Here is a 22,532-nt window from a genome sequence, read left to right as displayed (position 1 = left end):
GAATCTCAGGTGCAGAAGATTCCATAGAGAACATCAGCACAACAATCAAAGAAAATACAAAAGGCAAAAAGATCCCAACTCAAAACATCCAGGAAATACAGGACACAATGAGAAGACCAAACCTATGGATAATAAGAGTAGATGAGAATGAAGATTTTCAACTCAAAGGGACAGCAAATATCTTCAACAAAATTATAGAAGAAAACTTTCCAAACCTAAAGAAAGAGATGCCCATGAACATACAAGAAGCCTACAGAACTCCAAATAGACTGGACCAGAAAAGAAATTCCTCCTGACACATAATAATCAGAACAACAAATGCACTAAATAAAGATAGAATATTAAAAGCAGTAAGGGAAAAATGTCAGGTCAAGTAACAAATAAAGGCAAGCCTATCAGAATTACACCAGATTTCTCACCAGAGACTATAAAAGCCAGAGTATCCTGGACAGATGTTATACAGACACTAAGAGAACACAAATGCCAACCCAGGCTACTATACCCAGCAAAACTTTCAATTACCTTAGATGGAGAAACCAAAGTATTCCATGAAAAAACCAAATTCACACATTATCTTTCCACGAATCCAGCCCTTCAAAGGATAATAACAGAAAAAAAAATACAAGGACGAAAACCACCTCCTAGAAAAATCAAGAAAGTAATTCTTCAACTAACCTAAAAGAAGACAGCCTCAAGAACAGAATGCCAACATTAACAACAAAAATAATAGGAAGCAACAATTACTTTTCCTTAATATCTCTTAATATCAATGGAATCAATTCACCAATACAAAAACATAGACTAACGGACTGGCTACACAAACAGGACACAACATTTTCCTGCTTACAGGAAACCCATCTCAGGGAAAAAGACAGACACTACCTCAGAGTAAAAGGCTGGAAAACAATTTTCCAAGCAAATGGTCTGAAGAAACAAGCTGGAGTAGCCATTCTAATATCGAATAAAATCGAATTCCAACCCAAAGTCATAAAAAAAAAAAAACAAGGAGGGGCACTTCATACTCATTAAAGGTAAAATCTTTCAGGAGGAACTCTCAATTCTGAATATCTATGCTCCAAATACAAGGGCAGCCAATTCATTAAAGAAACTTTAGTAAAGCTCAAAGCACACATTACACCTCACACAATAATAGTGGGAGACTTCAACATACCACTTTCACCAATGGACAGATCATGGAAACAGAAACTAAACAGGAACACAGTGAAACTAACAGAAGTTATGAAACAAATGGACTTAACAGATATCTACAGAACATTTTATCCTAAAACAAAAGGATATACATTCTTCGTAGCACCTCATGGTACCCTCTCCAAAATTGACCACATAATTGGTCACAAAACAAGCCTCAACAGATACAAAAATATTGAAATAGTCCCATTCTTCCTATCAGATCAATATGGATTAAGGCTGATCTTCAATAACAAAATAAATAATAGAAAGCCAACATTTACGTGGAAACTCAACAGCACTCTTCTCAATGATACCTTGATCAAGGAAGGAATAAAGAAAGAAATTAAAGGCTTTTTAGAGTTTAATGAAAATGGAGCCACAACATACCCAAACTTATGGGACACAATGAAAACATTTCTAAGAGGAAAACTCATAGCTCTGAGTGCCTCCTAAAAGAAACTAGAGAGATCACACACTAGCAGCTTGACAACACACCTAAAAGCTCTAGAACAAAAGGAAGCAAATTCACCCAAGAGAAGTAGAAGGCAGGAAATAATCAAACTCAGGGGCAAAATCAACCAAGTGGAAACAAGAAGAACTATTCAAAGAATCAACCAAACAAGGAGCTGGTTCTTTGAGAAAATCAACAAGGTAGATAAACCCTTAGCCAAACTCACTAGAGGACACAGGGAAAGCATCCTAATTAACAAAATCAGAAAGGAAAAGGGAAACATAACAACAGATCCTGAAGATCCAAAACACCATCAGATCCTTCTACAAAAGGCTATACTCAACAAAACTGGAGAACTTGGATGAAATGGACAAGTTTCTAGACAGATACCAGGTACCAAAGTTAAATCAAGATCAGGTTAATGATCTAAACAGTCCTATATCCCCTAAAGAAATAGAAGCAGTCTTTAATAGTCTCCCAACCAAAAAAGCCCAGGACCAGATGGGTTTAGTGCAGGATTCTAAGAAACCTTCAATGAAGATCTAATCCCAGTACTTCACAAACTATTCCACAAAACAGAAACAGAAGGTACTCTACCCAACTCATTCTATGAAGCCACAATTACTCTGATACCTAAACCACAAAAAGACCCTACAAAGATAGAAAACTTCAGACCAATTTCCCTTATGAATACCGGTGCAAAATTACTCAATAAAATTCTTGCTAATCAAATCCAAGAACACAACAAAACAACCATCCATCCTGACCAAGTAGGTTTCATCACAGGGATGCAGGGATGGTTCAATATATGGAAATCCATCAACGTAATCCATTATATAAACAAACTCAAAGACAAAACCACACGATCATCTAGTTAGATGCTGAGAAAGCATTTGACAAATCCAACACCCATTCATGATAAAAATCTTGGAAAGATCAGGAATTCAAGGCCCATACCCAAACATAATACAAGCAATCTACAGCAAACCAGTAGCCAACATCAAAGTAAATGGTGAGAAGCTGGAAGCAATCCCACTAAAATCAGGGACTAGAGAAGGCTGCCCACTTTCTCCCTACCTATTCAACATTGTACTTGAAGTCCTAGCCAGAGCAATTAGACAACAAAAGAAGATCAAGGGGATACAAATTGGAAAAGAATAAGTCAAAATATCACTTTTTGCAGACTATATGATAGTATATATAAGTGACCCTAAAATTTCCATCAGAGAACTCCTAAACTTGATAAACAGATTCAATGAAGTAGCTGGATATAAAATGAACTCAAACAAGTCAATGGCCTTTCTGCACACAAAGGATAAACAGGCTGAGAAAGAAATTAGGGAAACAACACCCTTCTCAATAGTCACAAATAATATATAATACCTTGGTGTGACTCTAACTAAGGAAGTGAAAGATCTGTATGATATGAACTTAAAGTCTCTGAAGAAAAAAATTAAAGAAGATCTCAGAAGATGGAAAGATCTCCCATGCTCATGGATTGGCAGGATCAACATTGTAAAAATGGCTATCTTGCCAAAAGCAATCTACAGATTCAATGCAATCCCCATCAAAATTCCAACTCAATTCTTCAATGAATTAGAAAGGGCAATCCGCGAATTCATCTGGAATAACAAAAAACCTAGGATAGCAAAAACTCTTCTCAAGGATAAAAGAACCTCTGGTGGAATCACCATGCCTGACCTAAAGCTGTACTACAGAGCAATTGTGATAACAACTGCATGGTACTGGTATAGAGACAGACCAGTAGACCAATGGAATAGAATTGAAGACCCAGAAATGAACTCACACACTTATGGTCACTTGATCTGTGACAAGGGAGCAAAAACCATCCAGTGAAAAAAGACAGCATTTTCAACAAATGGTGCTGGCACAACTGGTGGTTATCATGTAGAAGAATGCAAATTGATCCATTCCTATCTCCTTGTACTAAGGTCAAATCTAAGTGGATCAAGGAACTCCACATAAAACCAGAGACACTGAAACTTATAGAGGAGAAAGTAGCGAAAAGTCTCGAAGATATGGGTACAGGGAAAAAATTCCTGAATAGAACAGTAATGGCTTGTGCTGTAAGATCGAGAATCGATAAATGGGACCTCATAAAGTTGCAAACTTCTGCAAGGCAAAAGACCCACCGTCAATAAGACAAAAAGACCACCAATAGATTGGGAAAGGATCTTTACCTATCCCAAATCAGATAGGGGACTAATATCCAAAATATATAAAGAACTCAAGAAGGTGGACCCCAGAAAATCAAATAACCCCATTAAAATTGGGGCTCAGAGCTAAACAAAGAATTTTCACCTGAGGAATACCAAATGGCAGAGAAGCACCTGAAAAAATGTTCAACATCCTTAATCATCAGGGAAATGCAAATCATAACAACCCTGAGATTCCACCTCACACCAGTCAGAATGGCTAAGATCAAAAATTCAGGTGACAGCAGATGCTGGCGAGGATGTGGAGAAAGAGGAACACTCCTTCATTGTTGGTGGGATTGCAAGCTTGTACAACCACTCTGGAAATCAGTTTGGCGGTTCCTCAGAAAATTGGACATAGTACTACCGGAGGATTCAGCAATACCTCTCCTGGGTATATATCCAGAAGATGTTCCAACCGGTAAGAAGGACACATGCTCCACTATTTTCATAGCAGCCTTATTTGTAATAGCCAGAAGCTGGAAAGAACCCAGATGCCCCTCAACAGAGGAATGGATACAGAAAATGTGATACATTTACACAATGGAGTACTACTCAGCTATTAAAATGAATGAATTTATGAAATTCCTAGGTAAATGGATGGACCTGGAGGGCATCATCCTGAGTGAGGTAACCCAATCACAAAAGAACTCACACAATATGTACTCACTAATAAGTGGATATTAGCCCAGAAACTTAGAATACCCAAGATATAAGATACAATTAGTGAAACACATGAAACTCAAGAAGAACGAAGACCAAATTGTTGACACTTTGCCCCTTCTTAGAATTGGGAACAAAACACCCATGGAAGGAGTTACAGAGACACAGTTTGGAGCTGAGACAAAAGGATGGATCATGTAGAGACTTCCATATCCGGGGATCCATCCCATAATCAGCTTTCAAACGCTGACACCATTGCATACACTAGCAAGATTTTGCTGAAAGGACCCAGATATAGCTGTCTCTTGTGAGACTATTCCGGGGCCTAGCAAACACAGAAGTGGATGCTCACAGTCAGCTACTGGATGGATCACAGGGCCCCCAATGAAGTAGCTAGAGAAAGTACCCAAGGAGCTAAAGGGATCTGCAACCCTATAGGTGGAACAACAATATGAACTAACCAATACGCCCCAGAGCTCATGTCTCTAGCTGCATATGTATCAGAAAATGGCCTAGTCGGCCATCAGTGGAAAGAGAGTCCCATTGGTCGTGCAAACTTTATCTGCCTCAGTACAGGGGAACGCCAGGGCCAAGAAGTGGGAGTAGGTGGGTAGGGGAGTGGGTGGGGGAGCATGTGTGGGACTTTTGGGATAGTATTGGAAATTTAAATGAAATAAATACCTAATTAAAAAAAAGAGTATAAAATAAACACACACACACGCACACATACATACACACACACACACACAAAAGAAAACACATCTGGGCTGGTACGTAGCAGAAAGAGGGAGTGGGAGGACTGGAGAGATGGTTCAGTGTTTAAGAGCACTGATTGCTCTTCCAAAGGTCCTGAGTTCAAATCCTAGCAACCACATGGTGGCTCACAATCATCTGTAACAGGATCTGACTCCCTCTTCCGGATTATATGAAGACAGCTACAGTGTACTTACACATAAGAAATAAATAAATCTGAAAAAAAAAGAAAGAGGGATTGGATTATCATAATCTGTGTGTCAGTGCACATGCATATGGCCTGTCTCCTAGCCACAAGCAATAAATGAATGGATATAAACAATTTGAATAGCTATAAGTAAATAACTATAAAAAGAATGTTCTATAATCCAAATTTCATAACAAGAGCATAATTAAGTCAAATCTGATGGATATAATTAATAGCCATCAATATTTTAAAGACTTAATTTTAAATAAATATATGTATGCTGTATGTGTGTGGAGGTATATGCACATGAGTGCAGGTGACCTTGGAAGCCAGAGACTATGGGTAACCCTGGAGCTGGGGTTGTAGAAGGTTGTGAGCTGCCAGACATGGGTTCTGGGGACTGAACTTGGGTCTTCTACAAGGCCAGTATGTAGTACTCTTAACCACCGAGTCATTTCTACAGGCCTAGCTATGATATTTTCCCAAATAAAGTGACATAGATGATATCTATTCCTGACCAGGAATATGCATGAGGAAGAGAGGGGTCAGCTTAGGTCAGGCTGTTCCTGCCTGACTGGAAAATGTTCCTTTGTCTCCTACTTTATGAGCTACGGGGCCAGAACCTCAGCCATTCACAGCATTTTATAACATTCTTTTGTTATAAGGGTCTTGGCTTTCCTGTTCTTATGGACGTTCAATGCCTTAGACTCATCTTATGGTCAGACTGGCCCCCGGGTTTAAAATGTTAAGGGCAATTTTGTTTTGAATGTTTGGACTATTCACTTGTGATTCTTCCACTTATCAAATATTAAAAGGATGTTCCTTCTTACAGCAGGCCATACATTTTCATTATGCTCATGTGCCTGCTGTACATCGTGAGTGACCCTCTTGCCCTAAATGGGAGTATGTACTGGAATGGCAGAATCTAATTTGATTTTACCTTATCATCTGGGACCCACGGCGTGAACAACAGTGTGTGAGGACTGTGGGTGGACTTTGTTATGCATTTATATGTTTTTGTGTATATGTAGTGTGCATGCATGTAGTGTGTGTGTGTTCACGGAGGCTCAAGTCTGGCACTGGGTAAGTTTCTTAGTTGCTCCCCACTTATTCCCTGAGGCAGGGTGTCTCAGTTGAATCCAGAGCTTGCTGATGCTAATGCAGCCAGCCAGCCTACTCTCTGCTTTCCAAAGGTTGGACTTAGAGCTGGGCCACCATTCCTTCTTGGCTTTTATGATCCCACTTTCTTGCTTGTGTGGTATGCGCTTTACCTTCAGAGCCATCTCTCCACCCCAAGTGGGTTGTTTATAAAGCTCAGGAAAGCTTGGTAGGAAGCAGGTATGTAAACTTTTGAGACACGCTGAACAGGCCTTCTAGAAGGCTTGTCTGCCATGCACACTGTTCAGAATTTTTGGTGTAGGTACTATGCTTTCTCCCACACGAATTCAAGAAATCTTATGACTTCAATTTTAAGGGTATTTGGATCATAGCCCCAAATCACACAAAAACCTCCCAGTGGGGGACATGGTATTTTTGAGTGGTAGCTGGGTTTCAGGGGACCCAGGGTTTCAGTGTGGTAGAGGATTCAATTCTCCCAGTGGGTGGTGGTGATGGTTGAATAATGATGTAGGTGAGCACAATTCAACTACACAGCAGGAAATGACCAGAAGGGAAAGTGTACGGTGTAAAGATTTTCCAAACAAGCCCAGAAATACATTCCAGGTTTGCCTGATCTACTAGGTGGGGAAAACTGCCATCTGTCTCGCTGAGAAGTGCCAGACGCCCCCAAACTCTGCCCCTGCAGAGTTTCACACTTTTCACACTGTGAAAGCACAGCTCTCTGGACACTCACCCCGGACTCTTCTGGATTAGGTGCAGCATTGCATGTCAATCAGCAGAACTATATAACTATTCCTGACTATAGTAATTCCAGGACAGCTTGCTAGTTGCTAATTATCTTCATCTTCCCTCCCCCGCTTCAATATAAAGATCTCTTTACCATACAGAAGACTGATGCTTAGAGTCCTCCTCCATAGGTACAGAAAGTTACTTGTGAATTACATGAAAGTCAGAGGACAGCAGCCAGAGAGATCAACTTGAGGTGTATAAAGTTTTACTTAGCAATCAGACTCTGTGATAATAAGCCAGCAGGTTGCATGGTTTCTGCAGACAGAAACCAGCACATCCAAGTGTGAGAAACTGTTTTTCTGCATCTTCTGTGGGGGTGGAATGTGAATGTGAACACCTCCCTAGTGGATTACTAAGAAATAAGTTCAAGAGAATGGGGTGCATTCATGGCTTACCTCAATGGAAAATTCCACCCAGGCCATGACAGGCTTTTGAAGTCAAAGCTCTTTCGACAAAACCCTTGGCATCCCAAGGCTTTTTGGGTGATTTATGCAAGCAAGAGCTCGATTAACTTCTGGTTATTGCCTCAGAGCCCAAAGGAAGGTCAAAATAACTTAGTACTCCTTCTGGAAAATTCTTACAATAATCAAGAAGAAGAACAGGGCATTGAAGATGTTGACAACAGTATTCCCAACTTGCAAAAATGAGGATGAGAAGGCAAAGGGAAGAAACATGAGAAAATGACAGTGGCTCTTACCCACGTGCAGGAGTTATGCAGATATTTAAATATTTTATACTATAAAACATTTCTATAACGAGGGTATCTGAGATAATCAAACCTGGATTAAAAATATGAGGAGATATCAGAGTTAGAGAGATGGCTCAGTGGTTAAAGGCACCACTGCTCTTGCAGAGGATCCAGGTTTGGTTCCCAGCATCCACATAGGGTTAACAAATGACTCCAGTTTCAGGGGATCTAACACTCTCTTCTGGTTTCTATGGCAACTGCATGAATGTGGTGCACAGACATACATGACATAAATGTAGGAAAGATTCATATATATGTAAAATAAAAGTAAATAAAGATTTTTCTTTTCTTTCTCTTTCTTCCTTTCTTTCTTTCTTTCTTTCTTTCTTTCTTTCTTTCTTTCTTTCTTTCTTTCTTTCTTTCTTTCTTTCTTTCTTCCTTCCTTCCTTCCTTCCTTCCTTCCTTCCTTCCTTCCTTCCTTCCTTCCTTCCTTTCTTTCTTTCTTTCTTTCTTTCTTTCTTTCTTTCTTTCTTTCTTTCTTTCTTTCTTTCTTTCTTTCTTTCTTTCTTTCTTTCTTTCTTCCTTACTAAAAATAAATATTAATAAGGGAAAATAAACCAAAGGGATGTTTTCTTTTTCTCTTCCTCCTCCTCTTCCTTATTATTATTATTATAAAACCTTTTTTAAATCCATTGTGGTATTAGCTTTATCATATTTGCAGAAATTTGTCATTGTGGACACCCATATCATGCTGTTTCCTGATTCTCCACTGGAATTCCTGTTTTCCACAAGATCACTCCACTTTCCATCCCATATATGGTATATCCTACTGTTTCTGCTATACGGTATTTGTTGTTCCAAAGGGGTTGCTCATGTACTACAAGCTTGTCACAAGGCTCGCTTATTGCCAGGACGCTTCTGAAGTTGTCCCCAGCTGTGGAAGAGACTGCTAGATTAAAAGGAAACACAGTAATGCCCCCACCAAGTGGCGATAAATTAAAGATAGGAAAGAATTTTATAGGGACACTGGCAAGAAAAACATATTGTTTTGCCTTATACAAATGTGGACATCTGATCCACCTAAGGAATATACATTCTTCTTGAAATTTTGTGTCTTTGAACACAGATAAGTGGGCTGAAAGAAGTAACCACTGGGAAAAAGAGTAGGGGGGGTTATAGGTTAAAAGAAGCAGAGAACATTATTCATTCTCTGGACAGAAGACAATGAAGATCAATACAGTGCTCCAGGAAGATATGTTCTGTGGCTAAGAATCATAACCACAAGCTCTAGTCTAATTCACAAGCCCATCCCAAAATGTAGCATTATGCACATCTTGATGTGTGTATGACATAGCAAAACCCGTGTTTCCTGGAAAATGCCTTAGTGATGAATTGGGATCAAATCCAAGTCACAAAAGTTAGACGTTGGCTGTAGCCAACTGGCTGAGCAAGCCACTGCGTGTCTGTCCCTCACTTTGTGCGCACAGGCCCAGGTTCACATCAATGGAGCCTTGTGTTCATGTGTTAGAGAAAAACTGGATGAAGAAAGGGAGAAGGGAAAGAAAGAGCTGGCATGGATGTATATGACTTCACCTTAATAATTACCACGATGACAGATGAGAAAGGAGGCTTTATTCATTTACCATAACTTATGTAGAATTCTCAGAGAGAGAGAGAGAGGACAATAGCACACTTTTGAAACTATCATGGTGTATGTGTGCACATGGATAATTGGAAAGCCACCCAGACAGTGGTGATATCTACAGTATTCAGGGATTATGAAGCCACAGAATGTAGTATTCAAGAAGAGACATATTATATACTGGAATAATTTTTGAAGTAGCTTTTACTCCAAGGACACACAAACAATTCCATGGATGAATAAGTCTGGGAAAACTAGGAGAGGAAGTTTCTTATACTCATAGGAGCAAAGGTTCAATCACACTCCAGAGGAAATGATGGAGCAAAGGAGCAAACACTACTACGTCTGATTGATAGCATCCATTAGCACACACTGCCTGCTAGAAGCCAGCAACAGTCATAAAAGTACCTTGATTTTAAAACCAGCATGGTAAAACACACATGAGCTATTCAGAGAGTGCTTATGTGTGACAAGGATAAGATGGAGCATAACTCATGATGGGTAATGCTTGGCGTGCTCTGTCACTTAAAGCAGGGTCTAAAATAAGAAAATAACGACAGTGAGTAAGGCACTTGAAGAATAAAGAATCAATGTGTGACCCTGCCTCTCCTCCTAAGGTTCATAGACCATCATGGAAGAGAGGGTGGGAAGATTGTAAGGTACAGTGGTCAGGGAAGGCAGGAGTGAAGCCTGAGAAGACATGGGAAGACATGTTTCTGGACATGACAGGACCACTGCTCTCAGGAATGCCAGCCACGGTTGCCTGCGCAAGAGTGAATAGGATCAAACTAATCATCCCTCCACATAGTGGGGGGAGGGGCTCAGAAGCATCCACCACTAATAGGAGCTATGGACAACCGATGGCGCCTGGGGAAAGGAGAGTCAGTTCTCTTTAAGGGTTTAGTCCTTAGTAAGCTAACAACGTTTCAGCGGATGGTCCACACTCATGATTGTATGCACAGTAGAAGTTGGACTTGGTAAGTTATGAAGCAAAAGACAGAAGGAAAGGAGGACTTGGGGTGGGGAAGGGGTGGGAAGCATGATAGGGTCAGGGGAGGCGAACATGATCGAAGCACACTGTGTGTAGATATGAAATTCTCAAAGAATGAACACAGGTATAATACTGGAAAGCTCAATGCTTGGGCTTGGAAACAAAACAATCATACAGAAAAGCAGAGACCTGAAGCCACTCTTTATAGCAATAAAGTTGAGACCCCAAAACTGCTTCTAATGATAAGCAGTAAAATACCAGCTCTTTTGATTAATTTTTAAAATTGATAAAAAGAGATCTGCATTAATAAGACAAAGTTGAATCTTGTTAAAGAAATGTAACTTGTCATAAGTGGACCCTGAATCAGGCTACGGGGAACCACATCCTGACTGTGCAGGTTCAAGTCTCCAGCAGTTTCATGGAGATCCACACTGTTTAGTTATGTTAAAGCTTTAGATAAGTAAAATCCTTTCTATAGGATGAGCAGGAGAGCAAATGAGATGGTATAGATAATTCTTGAAAACAGATCTTGTTCATTACAATGGAGTGACAGATAAACAAGCAGATGTTTACATGGTCATGAGCATCTGTTCGTAGGGACTAACAGCACAGGATCTGCAGGAAGGGGAACAAGGGTAACATCTGACCTGCTTCTCACCCCGAAACTCCAAACCCCCAAGGTAAGGCAGAGGGGTCCCTGTTGTCCTCACACTTGTGTGGCTTCATAGCCATTCTGGAAATCATTGCCTGTGCACTGGATGATGTCCAGAAAGAATGTAATTATGGATCAGGGGACAACTCAGTGGGGAAAGGTGTTTGCCATCAAGTCTGGTGACCTGAGTTCCATTCCCAGGACCCACATGGCAGAAGGAAAGAGCCGACTCCCAGAAACTACCCTCTGACCTCCACACTTCCGCTGTGGCTTCTGTGCACCCCTTAAACAAACAAACAAACAAACACATTAAGAATGTACTCAGAGTGAGTGTGTTCATACACAGGAAATTGTGACATGTCAATGTGACCCTGTTTGTGGCTCCACTTTAAGGACAGTCAGTTGTCTGTAAACTGAGGCAATCTACCCACACTTGCAGGTTCTGTGTGGAGAGCCATTCCACTCCCACTTTCCTAGCAGGCAACTGCTGTGAGCGTTTCAAGAAGGATCTCTTGAGAGATGCTGAGTTCCATCTGAGCATCCAGTCTTTTTATTCATTGTCTTGGTCACTTCTTTGTCCTCCTGAGATTATTAAACCAATTCCCTGGATGCTTTTCTATTCCATCTGTATTTCTAATAAACAGTTTTAATGTTGGATTCATTTGGTGGAAAGCAATAGATGGTGAATATCTCTGTGTTATACTCTTTTCTGCTTAATATACATTTAATCTCAAGAATTTTGCAAATCATTTTCTCTACATGAAGTACCTTTCATTGAGTCAATTACATTTTTATTTTTAGGACACTTGCGCAGGTGCAAGTAAAAAAGGATTTTCTATGAGAGATGTGGCTCTTACACAACTCTACCTTACTTGATTTAATTAGGATGTTCAAAGAAAATGCCAGGCACTGTGACAGCGACTTAGACTTAGGGAGAAAAGTTAAAGGAATTGGAGCATCCTTAGGGGGCAGGGGGATGTTTTCCAAGTCTACATGCTAGAATGTTCTCTCAGATTCCAGAATAGAATTCTGTGGGAATCTGACCCATTCTCTTTCCATTGGTAAAACTTAAGGTAAATGGAATATGCCTCTGGCTCTCTGTTTCCTGCTGGCCATATTCAAATTGCTGAGTGTCCTGGTCATTTACAGCATCTTTAGACTTTGCTATTTTAGTTGACAGAGCACCAATAAAAGCCAGAAGTGATTCTGTGTGTTACTGAGAGAGATATCCAAGGAGCTGCCACTACACACACAGCATGGATGCCCGCTGTCTTGTTAGGTCTGCCTTTCATGCAAGGGGGATAAGAAAGGGTTCTATTTTTCATGTGGTAGTATGTTTTTCAGGAACAAAGTTGCAGGGAAAGAAGTGTTTTGCTTGTTTGCAATGCCAACACAGAGGCCTCTGTCCCCTCCGCACCAGAGCCGTCAACTGCACTACTCACCGGCAGGGCAGGATCCTGACCACATCGTTGGGCTTGTACCCCTCTATGCAGACTGCACAGTTATCAAAATCGGACTCTGTTTCCTGCAACAGAAGAAGCAGAACGGACAACTTTAGCTTCCGAACTGAGCAAACACTGCCATCAACCAAGGAGAGCTTGCCTGGGGCCAGCCTTTCAGCAGCACGGTCTGCTCCATCAATAATTCACTGGCTGGCTTAGTTTTCATCCCTTCAAACCGTCCCTTGTTTCTACTGTGAGAGCTTCTGTGAGGAAAGTGCCATTCACAAGTGCTGTTCCTAAAATGCTGCAAATCTCTTTCCTCATTCTGAAGAGTGATATTTGTCAGGATGACTTAGAATCTACTCAGTTCTCTGGCATCTAAAGTGTATATTAAATGTAAATAAAAATAGTTTTGATTGTTTTTTTTCTATATGCAAACCTAAAAGTGGCACTTCGTGGGTTACATATGCCATCATGCTGGCACATTTTCCTCTCTATTGAGTAGGGAAAGACACAGATGAAAATATATGCCATTTCTAAATTGGGTTTGTGTAGGCGTTCATGTGAGGGCACCTGGGGTGTGCATCAGAGTTGTTCTCAAACCGTATGTATGTATGTATGTATGTATGTATGTATGTATGTATGTATGTATGTATGTATGTATCTATGTATGTATGTATGTATGTATCTATCTATCTATCTATCTATCTATCTATCTATCTATCTATCTATCTATCTATCTATCTATCTATTTTTGAGATGGAGTCTCTCACTGAACCTTGTGCTCTCCTGCTTGGCTGAACTGACTGGTTCCAGCCTCCTCCTGACTCTATTCCAACAAGCAAGTGTCACCATATCTCACTTTGATATAAGTGCTGGGGATCAAAGTCAGCCAGGGCAAGCATTTTTCCAAAGAAGCCATCGTCCTATGGCCCTGATTATCCTTTTAAATAAAGTTTCCCTTATTAATCTCAGCATCATTCTCATATTATTTAAACTGGTAGCATATAACATGTGAGACAAATCAGCTATGCAGAGTAGAGATAGCACCTGATGCACACATGAGTCCACTCCTGATCACCAGAGAGTGACACCATGGACTGTCACCCTTTGCTAAGTCATCCTTAGAACCCACAGACTTGGGTTGTTAGCCTTTTGACTCTTCCTGGAGGTGTGTGATGGCCTTTGGCTCCATGCCATTATTCTACAGTGATGAAGGATGTGCAGTGACTTTGGGGTTCTAAGTGGTAAAGTTCAGAAGAGCTAAAGATCATTTGTGCATTTATCCTTCAAACTTGTGGCGAGCACAGCTCAGCAGGAAACCCGCCCTCTTTTCAAGGACTTTTGGGAAAACTTTCATGGGTCATAGTAAGAGTAATCACCTGAAACAGGGTAAGCAAATACTGATTGAAATATTGAACTTTTTTCCCCCTGTTTTTCATTTTATATTGACTGCTAGGAAGCTTCAGCTGAAACTTAAGACACATTTTGTCACATGTTTCAAGGGACACTTTTGTGTGTTCACCACAGCCACTCTTTCTTCTTCTTTTTCTTCTTCTTTTTCTTCTTCTTCTTCTTCTTCTTCTTCTTCTTCTTCTTCTTCTTCTTCTTCTTCTTCTTCTTCTTCTTCTTCTTCTTCTTCTTCTTCCTCCTCCTCCTCCTCCTCCTCCTCCTCCTCCTCCTCCTCCTCCTCCTCCTCCTCCTCCTCCTCCTCCTCCTCCTCCTCCTTCTTCTTCTTCTCCTTCTCCTTCTCCTTCTCCTTCTCCTTCTCCTTCTCCTTCTCCTTCTCCTTCTCCTTCTCCTTCTCCTCCTCCTCCTCCTCCTCCTCCTTCTCCTTCTCCTTCTTCTTCTTTCATTTTTTTCGAGACAGGGTTTCTCTGTATAGCTCTGGCTGTCCTAGAACTCACTCTGTAGACCAGGCTGGCCTTGAACTCAGAAATCTGTCTGCCTCTGCCTCCCGAGTGCTGGGATTAAAAGCGTGCGCCACCACCCCCACCACCTCCCGTTTTTTTTTTTTCTTCTAAGACAGGGTCTCATGCAATCCTGGCTAGTCTGGAACTCACTATGTAGCTCAGGCTGGTTGGAACCTCCAGAAGTCCCCCTGCCTGTGCTTCCTGAGCCCTGGGAGTAAGGGCATAAGCTTCCGCAGCCGGCTTCTCACATACCCTTTGAAGCACGCATCTCCTGCATATGATGCTGGCTTTCACTATGACATCTTGGCATGTGTGTATCACATACACTTCAGTTTTGTGAACTTCCCACAACCTCCCCTTCCTCCATTCCTTTCCATGGCTCCTCATCTTTTTCTCAAGTAGGGCCCCCTTCTATTTGCAAGTCTTCTTGCAAAGGCTAGATCTGAATATGAGAGAAAATGTGGTGTAGTCATCTTTCTGCACCTTGCTTCTCATGCTGGATATAGTAGTTTCATCTCTTATCCTGCAAATGATGTATTTTCGTTCGTCTTAATGTCTCAATAACACTCTACCATGTGTATGTATCACATTTTCTTAATCCATTCATTTGTTGAAAGGCACTGACACTGACTGTACAATTTGACTATTGTTGAACACTTACCTTCATAGTTTCTCATATTTTGTTGCCAATAAACTGCATGTATTTTCTAAACACCATGTTTAATAAAAGCAGTTTAAGTGCTTGATGTGTAAAGACAACAGAGATTTCCATCTATCCCCCCTTCCCTTTCCTCTCTGTCTTCTACTTTGCAGAGTTCCTTGAATGTCCTCACGAAAGGAAAGAGGCTCTCACCTTGTCACCCTTCCTGATGGTCCTGACCTGGAGCTTGCTGATGGCTTTCTTTGCTGCATCTCCCAGTCGGCGCTGAAAAACGGAAAAGCTACCCGTTAGCAACAACGATATGTGATTCCTGTCTTCCCTTCTGACAGCCTGTCATAAACTGGAGCAGCTGAAGTCATTCACACATGGCATGACTGTAATGGGCAATGGGTGGAAGACATAGAGTCTGGGTATTTGCATGGCCCACGCAGACAGTGTTGGGTAGAGTTTCTTGTTCATGTGGCACAGAGTTAGCATATGGAATAGAAACTTCCTAGCATAACTTTGGTTCAGGGTATATCTGCACAGATGGGCAACTAGCAAAAGCCAAAGCATTTCCCAGCTTGTTGAAATAGCTGTCCAGTGTGTGACATGAGAGAACAACGCTTCTTCTTCTGCTATCAAGACCTTGTGCTTTCATGAGCCTTTTGATCTGCTCATATAGACCAAGCGATGCAGCCTGCCACCCACCACTTCTTGTCTCCTCCCTGTGTATGCAGCTGAGTATGCTCTACATGGAGTAAGGAGATGGCTCAGTATGTAAAGCTGTTGCCAGGCAAGCTTGGGGATTTGAGTATAGAGTCCCAGGACCCCTGTAAACGCTGCTGCAGCATCCCAAGTGTGTAACCTTAGAGCTGGAGAGTGGAGACAGGTGGGTCCCTGGAACTCTCTGGGCTGTCAGTCTAGCCAATCAGTAAGTGCCAGGTTCAGAGAAGAGATATAGAGATTGACAAAAAATGCCCACCTGCCTTTAGCCCCATATACATTTGAGTTATTATATGTGTTACTCATACATAAATGTGTGCACACCCACATGAACATGCATATTAGACACACACACACACACACACACACACACACACCATAGAATTTAGAGTTTAGGTTAGCAAATAATTACAAATCATGTGCCTGGGGAACCATTGTCACCCACATCAAGAGAGAATGCATCATACCCCAATGTTGTATAGAGAACATTGCTGTCCTAATGAGCTCTGCATTGGTAAGGCAATGGGAGAAGGGCGTGGCAATTAACTCTGACTCTGTTGAGGGAAAATGGTATTTCTGTGTGTGCTTGCAAGTTCTCTGCACATCTTTGCCCTACTCTTAGATGTGTGCTTCTGTCCAACAATAGATGCGGCTGCAGCAGGGAAATGTATTTGAAGGATTCAAATTAACATGGAATTGGTCTTTTCTGATGATGATGGTGATGATGATGATGGTGGTGGTGGTGATGGTGGTGATTATGATGATGTGGTGATGATGATGATGATGAAGAACCTTCTTCACATCTCATAGCAAGATCCTTTATTGCACATCCTAGTAGTGCCTTAGAGGGCATGGCACCATTGTAGTCCAGTATTTGTTTTCATGACAAACACCTGTTACATTTTTTTTAACATAAGCACCCTATAAAAGCATACTTGTGTTTATTTTTGTATCCCAGTGTTGCCCCAGCATAAGAATAAATTTGCCTTCATTAATTGGCATCCGATCACTTAACACGCACGTACATATATACACACAAATTTTTATTTTGTCCTTTTGCTTTCTACTATGTAGCTCGAGTTGGTTTTGAACTCAGAATCTACTCATATTTTCTATAGATAAAATGGTACTGAAAAATAATTCCCCCAATTCCTATCCTGTGCAGCTTATCTAGAATTAGTTCTATAAACAATGAGTAAACAGAACATTCAAACAATAGACTTTCTTTTAAAACACGGAAATAACCTGAGAAATCTTACTAGGAAATGGGAAAATTATAAAGGAACCATAACAATACATGCTGTAAGGTAGCAAAGTTGAGGAACTAACCCGGTAAAGCTGCCAGTCCTGACCAGTAGCTATCGTGTACTGGAAAGAAAAGAAAGCATCGACATTATTTTGTTCTCAGGATTAAATGCCACAGGTCTGCAGGACCTTACATTTAAAATAAGACATCTGAACCCTAGAGAAAGAGATGCTGGTTATCTTTCTTTTAAGTTTTAAAAATTACTTAAATTATTTTATTATAATATATGGGGGTTTTTTGCCTATAAACATGGCTGTGGGTCATGTGGTGTTCACAGAGGCCAGAAGAAGACATGGGATCCCCTGGAACTAAGGTTACAAATGATTGTAAGTCACCACATTGATGCTGGAAATTGACCTTGGGTCCTATGAGAGAACAGTCAATGCTCTTAAGTGTTGAACCAATCTCTTCAGTTTCATGAAATGTTGGTTATTTTTCTTTCTAAAGTTTAGGAAATTTTGCAATTATGTTTGTTATTTTAGAACACTGTGTTCAATTCAATCACTTAATTTTAAAATTTTAATTTCCAATGAATAAGTGGATAATTAAATAGAAAATAGTGTTTTCAAACAATTGCCACAGATCATTCTAAACTTCAGCTAGACTACAAGTAATCTATCTTCCTTCCTCTTTCTTCTCCCTCTGTGTTGCTTTGCTGTGTCAGGGTCTCCCTAGGGATCTCAGGTTGGCAGGAAATTCTCCTTACCCCTATCATCTTCCTGACTGCAGAGATTAGAGGCATGTTCCCATGTGCGACCACATCTGGCTAAAAATTAATATTTTCAAAACTATATTTCCCTTAAAACAATTTTTTAGGAAATCACATATGCCCTTAAGCGTAAGCATGTACGATAAATTAGGAAAAATAAAAAAATAAAAAGTCTTTAAATTTTGGCTGTTTAGATTTACTTTTGTCTACATCTACATAAAAATTGGAGAGCTTTGTTTGTGGTCCTGAGGTTTGGATCCAGAGCCTTATGCATATCATACAGGTAGACACATTACTATTGAGCAATACCTTTGACCAATGTTTGAAGACGTTTCCTTTCTTCATGAGAAAAGGCTCTTTCCATGCCTGTTAAAAGGACATTGCAAGCTGCCTTTCTAAAAAACCAACCAACCATCCATCCATCCATCCATCCATCCATCCATCCATCCATCCATCCATCCATCCAACCAACCAACCAACCAACCAACCAAACAAACAAACAAAATAAAAGTGAAGCCCATGCAGGACTTGAGAAGCAGGCTGACATTAAGGTATCTGGGATCATGACCAGCAAGACAGCTCAGGCTAAGGAAATAGAAAGACAGGCTCCATTCCTGGCCGTTGTATGAGCTCAGTCTAGAGGGCAAAAGTGGCTTTCTGAAGGATAAAATCACGTAGGAGGTGGGCTTCCTAAATTCCCAGGACTAACCACCTGAGAGGCAGCAAGCTAGAAACGGAGAAGTCTTGGGCGTGAGGCCTTGGGAGCCTTCCCTCCCGGAAGTCTTGAGAGTCACGTGGTTCTCAAAGGTGTGGCAGCAACTGAGAGGCTACTTTGGCAGACACTCAGAGATTAACTGAAAATGAGGGAAAGCTTAGACGGTCTGCTTTCATTAGCATGTTTGACACTATTATTACCTTAAGCCTTTGGGTCATTTCCTAGTCAGTCTACACATAGGTATTTAAGACGCGGTTGTCTGAAGCTGGTAGCCCTTCCCCTTTAAGGACAAAGACACCAAGATAAAGAGCCACTAGAATTTGGAGCTGGAAAGATGGCTCAGTGATTAAAGTTAAGACCTGAGTTTAGATCCTCGACGCTTAGGTAAAGAACTAGGTGTGGTGAGCACATCTCTAATTCTTCTTGCCCCTTCAACTATAATCTTGGAGTCCATACTCTGGAAGACAGGTAAAAGGGTTCGACTGCCACGCCCCCACCCCCACCTTGACAACCCTTTGGTTTTTTAATGTACCCATGATAAGTAGATTCCTTTCCTGGTCTTCTGGGTGACCTTCTGCTGGATTTCTAGGATGAGTGGCTGGATTTGATAAGTTAAGTCTACCCAATGTCAGGTTCCCTGTGGCCTTGGGACTCTGGTAGCAAAGGCAGGAAGGACATATTTCATCCAATTGTTCTGAGAAATATGCTATCATAGACTCATCACTCTCCTGTAGCAGTTTTCTTCAAACCAGGCCTCACTCTGAACATTACAATACATAATGTTTCTTTTGAGGAGGAGAAGGACACCATTTTAGTAATGTTTCAGGAAAGATATGATGGCCAGCCCAAACTGGCAGGGGCAGAACAGATAGCCCAAACTCCAGGGCACAGGAAACACAATTTCTGAGACATATATTATACACCATATGGTGATAGCTAGCCATGTAGTGTGAACTTTTTGTTTGTTTGCTTTTGTACATGGAGTAATGCAATAATGTGGAAAAAGCACAACAAAAATGCATCCATTTGCATATATATGTATATATATGCCAATGTTTATTTGTGTGTGAACATCTGTGTGGGTATGCACCATATGATATCACAATTTCTGATGGTCTCTTATTGTTCTACATCCTGCCAACTGGACTAGATAGGCTAGACAGTGATGTCCAGGGACTTGCCCATTTCTACTGCCCTAGCATTGGGTCTGTAACCATGTACCAGCATGCTGGGCTTCTTTAATATTTAAATGTGGGTTCTGGAACTAGAACTCAGGTCTTGCTGGTTCCAAGGCAAGCTTTTCATAGACTGTGATTTCCTTAGTCTTTTTATTGCTTTTCAAGAGACATGAAAAATCACACAGAGGAAAAAAAATAGCCCTGCTTTCACTATTCTAAGAAAGTACACTTTTAAAACTAGTATTTGGGATTTCCAAGATGCAAATTAGAGAGATGGTAAGTACGACTGGGACCTCAAGTTGTTCATGTTTCACTACCGAGCCATTTCCTTAGGTCCCAAAGCATAAACTATTTTGTTTATTGAGACAGCATGTCAACATGAAGCCCTGGCTGGCCTGGAACTCAGTGTGTAGACTCAGATTCTGAGTGCTGAGATTAAAGGCATGTCCCACCATGGCCAGCTTGGACATGAGACTTGTTCCTCAGCTGTGGTACTATTGGGAGATGCTGAGATCCACAAGGATCTGATGTCTGTCCTCAAGGAATCCATTAATGAGTTCATAGTCGCCCTAAATATTAGAGAATACTTTTGTTGTAGTCTATAATCAAACCCATGAAGATAAGATCATGCATATTTAATATACTGTGTTACATAGGAATAGAAAAAGTAAAAGTGTTTCTAGTCTAATATGGCTATAATTTCAATGTGATGAACTGGATGCAGGGGCATATCTTGTCTGCTCTCTCTCTATGTCCCTTCTTCTTACTGTCTAGCATTCTGTCTCTCTGTCTCTCTCTCTGCCTATCTCTGTCTCTGTCTCTCTCTGTCTCTCTCTCTCTCTCTCTGATTTTACAGACAGGGCTTTTCTGTGTAGCCCTGGCTGTCCTGTAACTTGCTCTGTGACTAGACTGGCCTTGAACTCACAGAAATCCACCTGCCTCTGCCTCCCGAGTGCTGGGACTAAAGGCATGTACCACCACTGCCTGGCCTCTTTCTCTTATTCTCTTGTCACTTCATGGTTGCCTGAACTGAGCAGCTTTCTCTACAACATGCTCCTGTTGCCATAATGTTTTACTTGTGACAGATCCATATCAACAGAGCAAGCAAACCATGGCTTGAGACCCGTAAAACTCTGAGGTAAAACATTTTCCCTCTGTCTTTATCATCTTCTTAGGTATTCTGTCACAGCAAGGAAGAGACACAAAGTGACCAAGACAAGCCTCTTGTGCCTTGGAGTTCATCTCTTTTTCCTTTTTTCCTTCAGTTTGTTTGTTTCTTTGGTTTTTCGTCTTGGTGGTCCTGAAGACTGGGTCCAAGACACCACTTATGCTAAGCAGATACTCTACCACCTAGCAACACCTTTGGCTTTTAGTTTTCAATGGAACCAAGTACAAAGTGGGAAGCAGCTGCTCTCTCCTGTGTTTCATGGAGCTGCACATGATGGAACCTGTGGTCTATCAAGAAACACAAGTTTTCTTTTGTGATTCTCAGTTAAAGAAATGATGATGGGAGACTTGGGGACCACTGTAGGTAGACTGAAGAACCACGGTGGTGTTCCATCCTTCTGTGTCAGGGGCATCCCCCACTATGTAGCTTGTTGGTATGGCTGGTATCTTTATGAATGTCTTCCAGCACAAGTAATTTCAAATTCTGCTTTTTAGTAAGGACTGTCAAGTGCAGGGCATGCTGGTAATTAGATTTATCCATCAACTTTCTTTATATAGGTTAAAAAATCAAGGTTATTAGGGATGTTTTGACTGTAGTTATAAAAAATGCTTTATGGAAAATAAGGATGAACTATATATAAAAAGAAAAAAGTCATATAAATGTTCTATAAATGATTACATACCCCATCAAACTCAAGGTACTAAAATGGTGATCTTCTAAATATTTAGGAAACTAGGGGAAAATATGACACTTTCCTCCTTGTTTCCATAGTACTAGAGTTTCAGGGAAGGGGAGAACGAATATATAATACTCAGACATGGAACTTAGGATAGCAAGATGTGGTGTTGGGCTCAGAACACTGTACCCACAAACATGGCTTGTTCTTTGATGTGCTCAGTTCTTTGGCCAAAAGGACACTTGAAGGCCCCAGAAACAGTTTCAGAAGTAAAGTTTCACATGGAACATTTTCTGTTCCCCTGAAAGAAGTCACAGAAGTCATAATTCCTCTTTTCCGAGGTGAGTCATAGGAGCTAGAGGTGCCCCTTTCACAAAGACCCAAATAAACATGAGACCTGCAAAGGTCACGTTTGCTCCTCTTCTCCGAAAGCCCTCACATCTGAGAAGTCTGGCTTTACATGGGAGAAAGGAATGCAGCATAGGAGACAATCTAGGATGAATCTGAGGAGCCTGGCACTGCTGGCCTCTATCAGTCCACCACTGGGTGGAGCAAACCACTGTTTGCTTGATCACACTTTGATGTAGCTCTCCATTCTTCACTGACCCCAAGGACAATGATGGACATTATCCCCCAGGTCCTTTGGCCTTCAATGGAAGACCAATGCAAATTGATGATGTCTAGTTGCAATGTTGATTTATTTAACCTTTCTTACAT

General features: G+C 41.0%; 1 protein-coding gene across 4 annotated transcripts in view; it reads right to left on the bottom strand.

The window, feature by feature from the left end:
* The window catches only part of Rnf150 (ring finger protein 150), a 228,006-nt gene that overhangs the window by 72,075 nt on the left and 133,399 nt on the right, over nucleotides 1-22,532 (bottom strand). For 2 of the 4 annotated variants that reach the window (XM_017312865.2, XM_017312866.2), the window contains 3 exons: nucleotides 17,393-17,431; nucleotides 15,551-15,622; nucleotides 12,785-12,867 (listed from right to left, as the gene is read on the bottom strand). In XM_017312865.2, the coding sequence (XP_017168354.1) occupies nucleotides 12,785-12,867; nucleotides 15,551-15,622; nucleotides 17,393-17,431 (194 nt within the window). The remainder of the gene's footprint in view (nucleotides 1-12,784; nucleotides 12,868-15,550; nucleotides 15,623-17,392; nucleotides 17,432-22,532) is intronic. The other 2 variants (XM_030243623.1, NM_177378.4) reach the window with 1 other exon arrangement.

This window comes from Mus musculus, chromosome 8 (assembly GCF_000001635.26).
Source record: "Mus musculus strain C57BL/6J chromosome 8, GRCm38.p6 C57BL/6J".
Taxonomy (NCBI): Eukaryota; Metazoa; Chordata; class Mammalia; order Rodentia; family Muridae; genus Mus; species Mus musculus.
The sequence above is the reverse complement of the archived record's forward strand: the minus strand, read 5'-3'. Positions and strand labels throughout refer to the sequence as shown.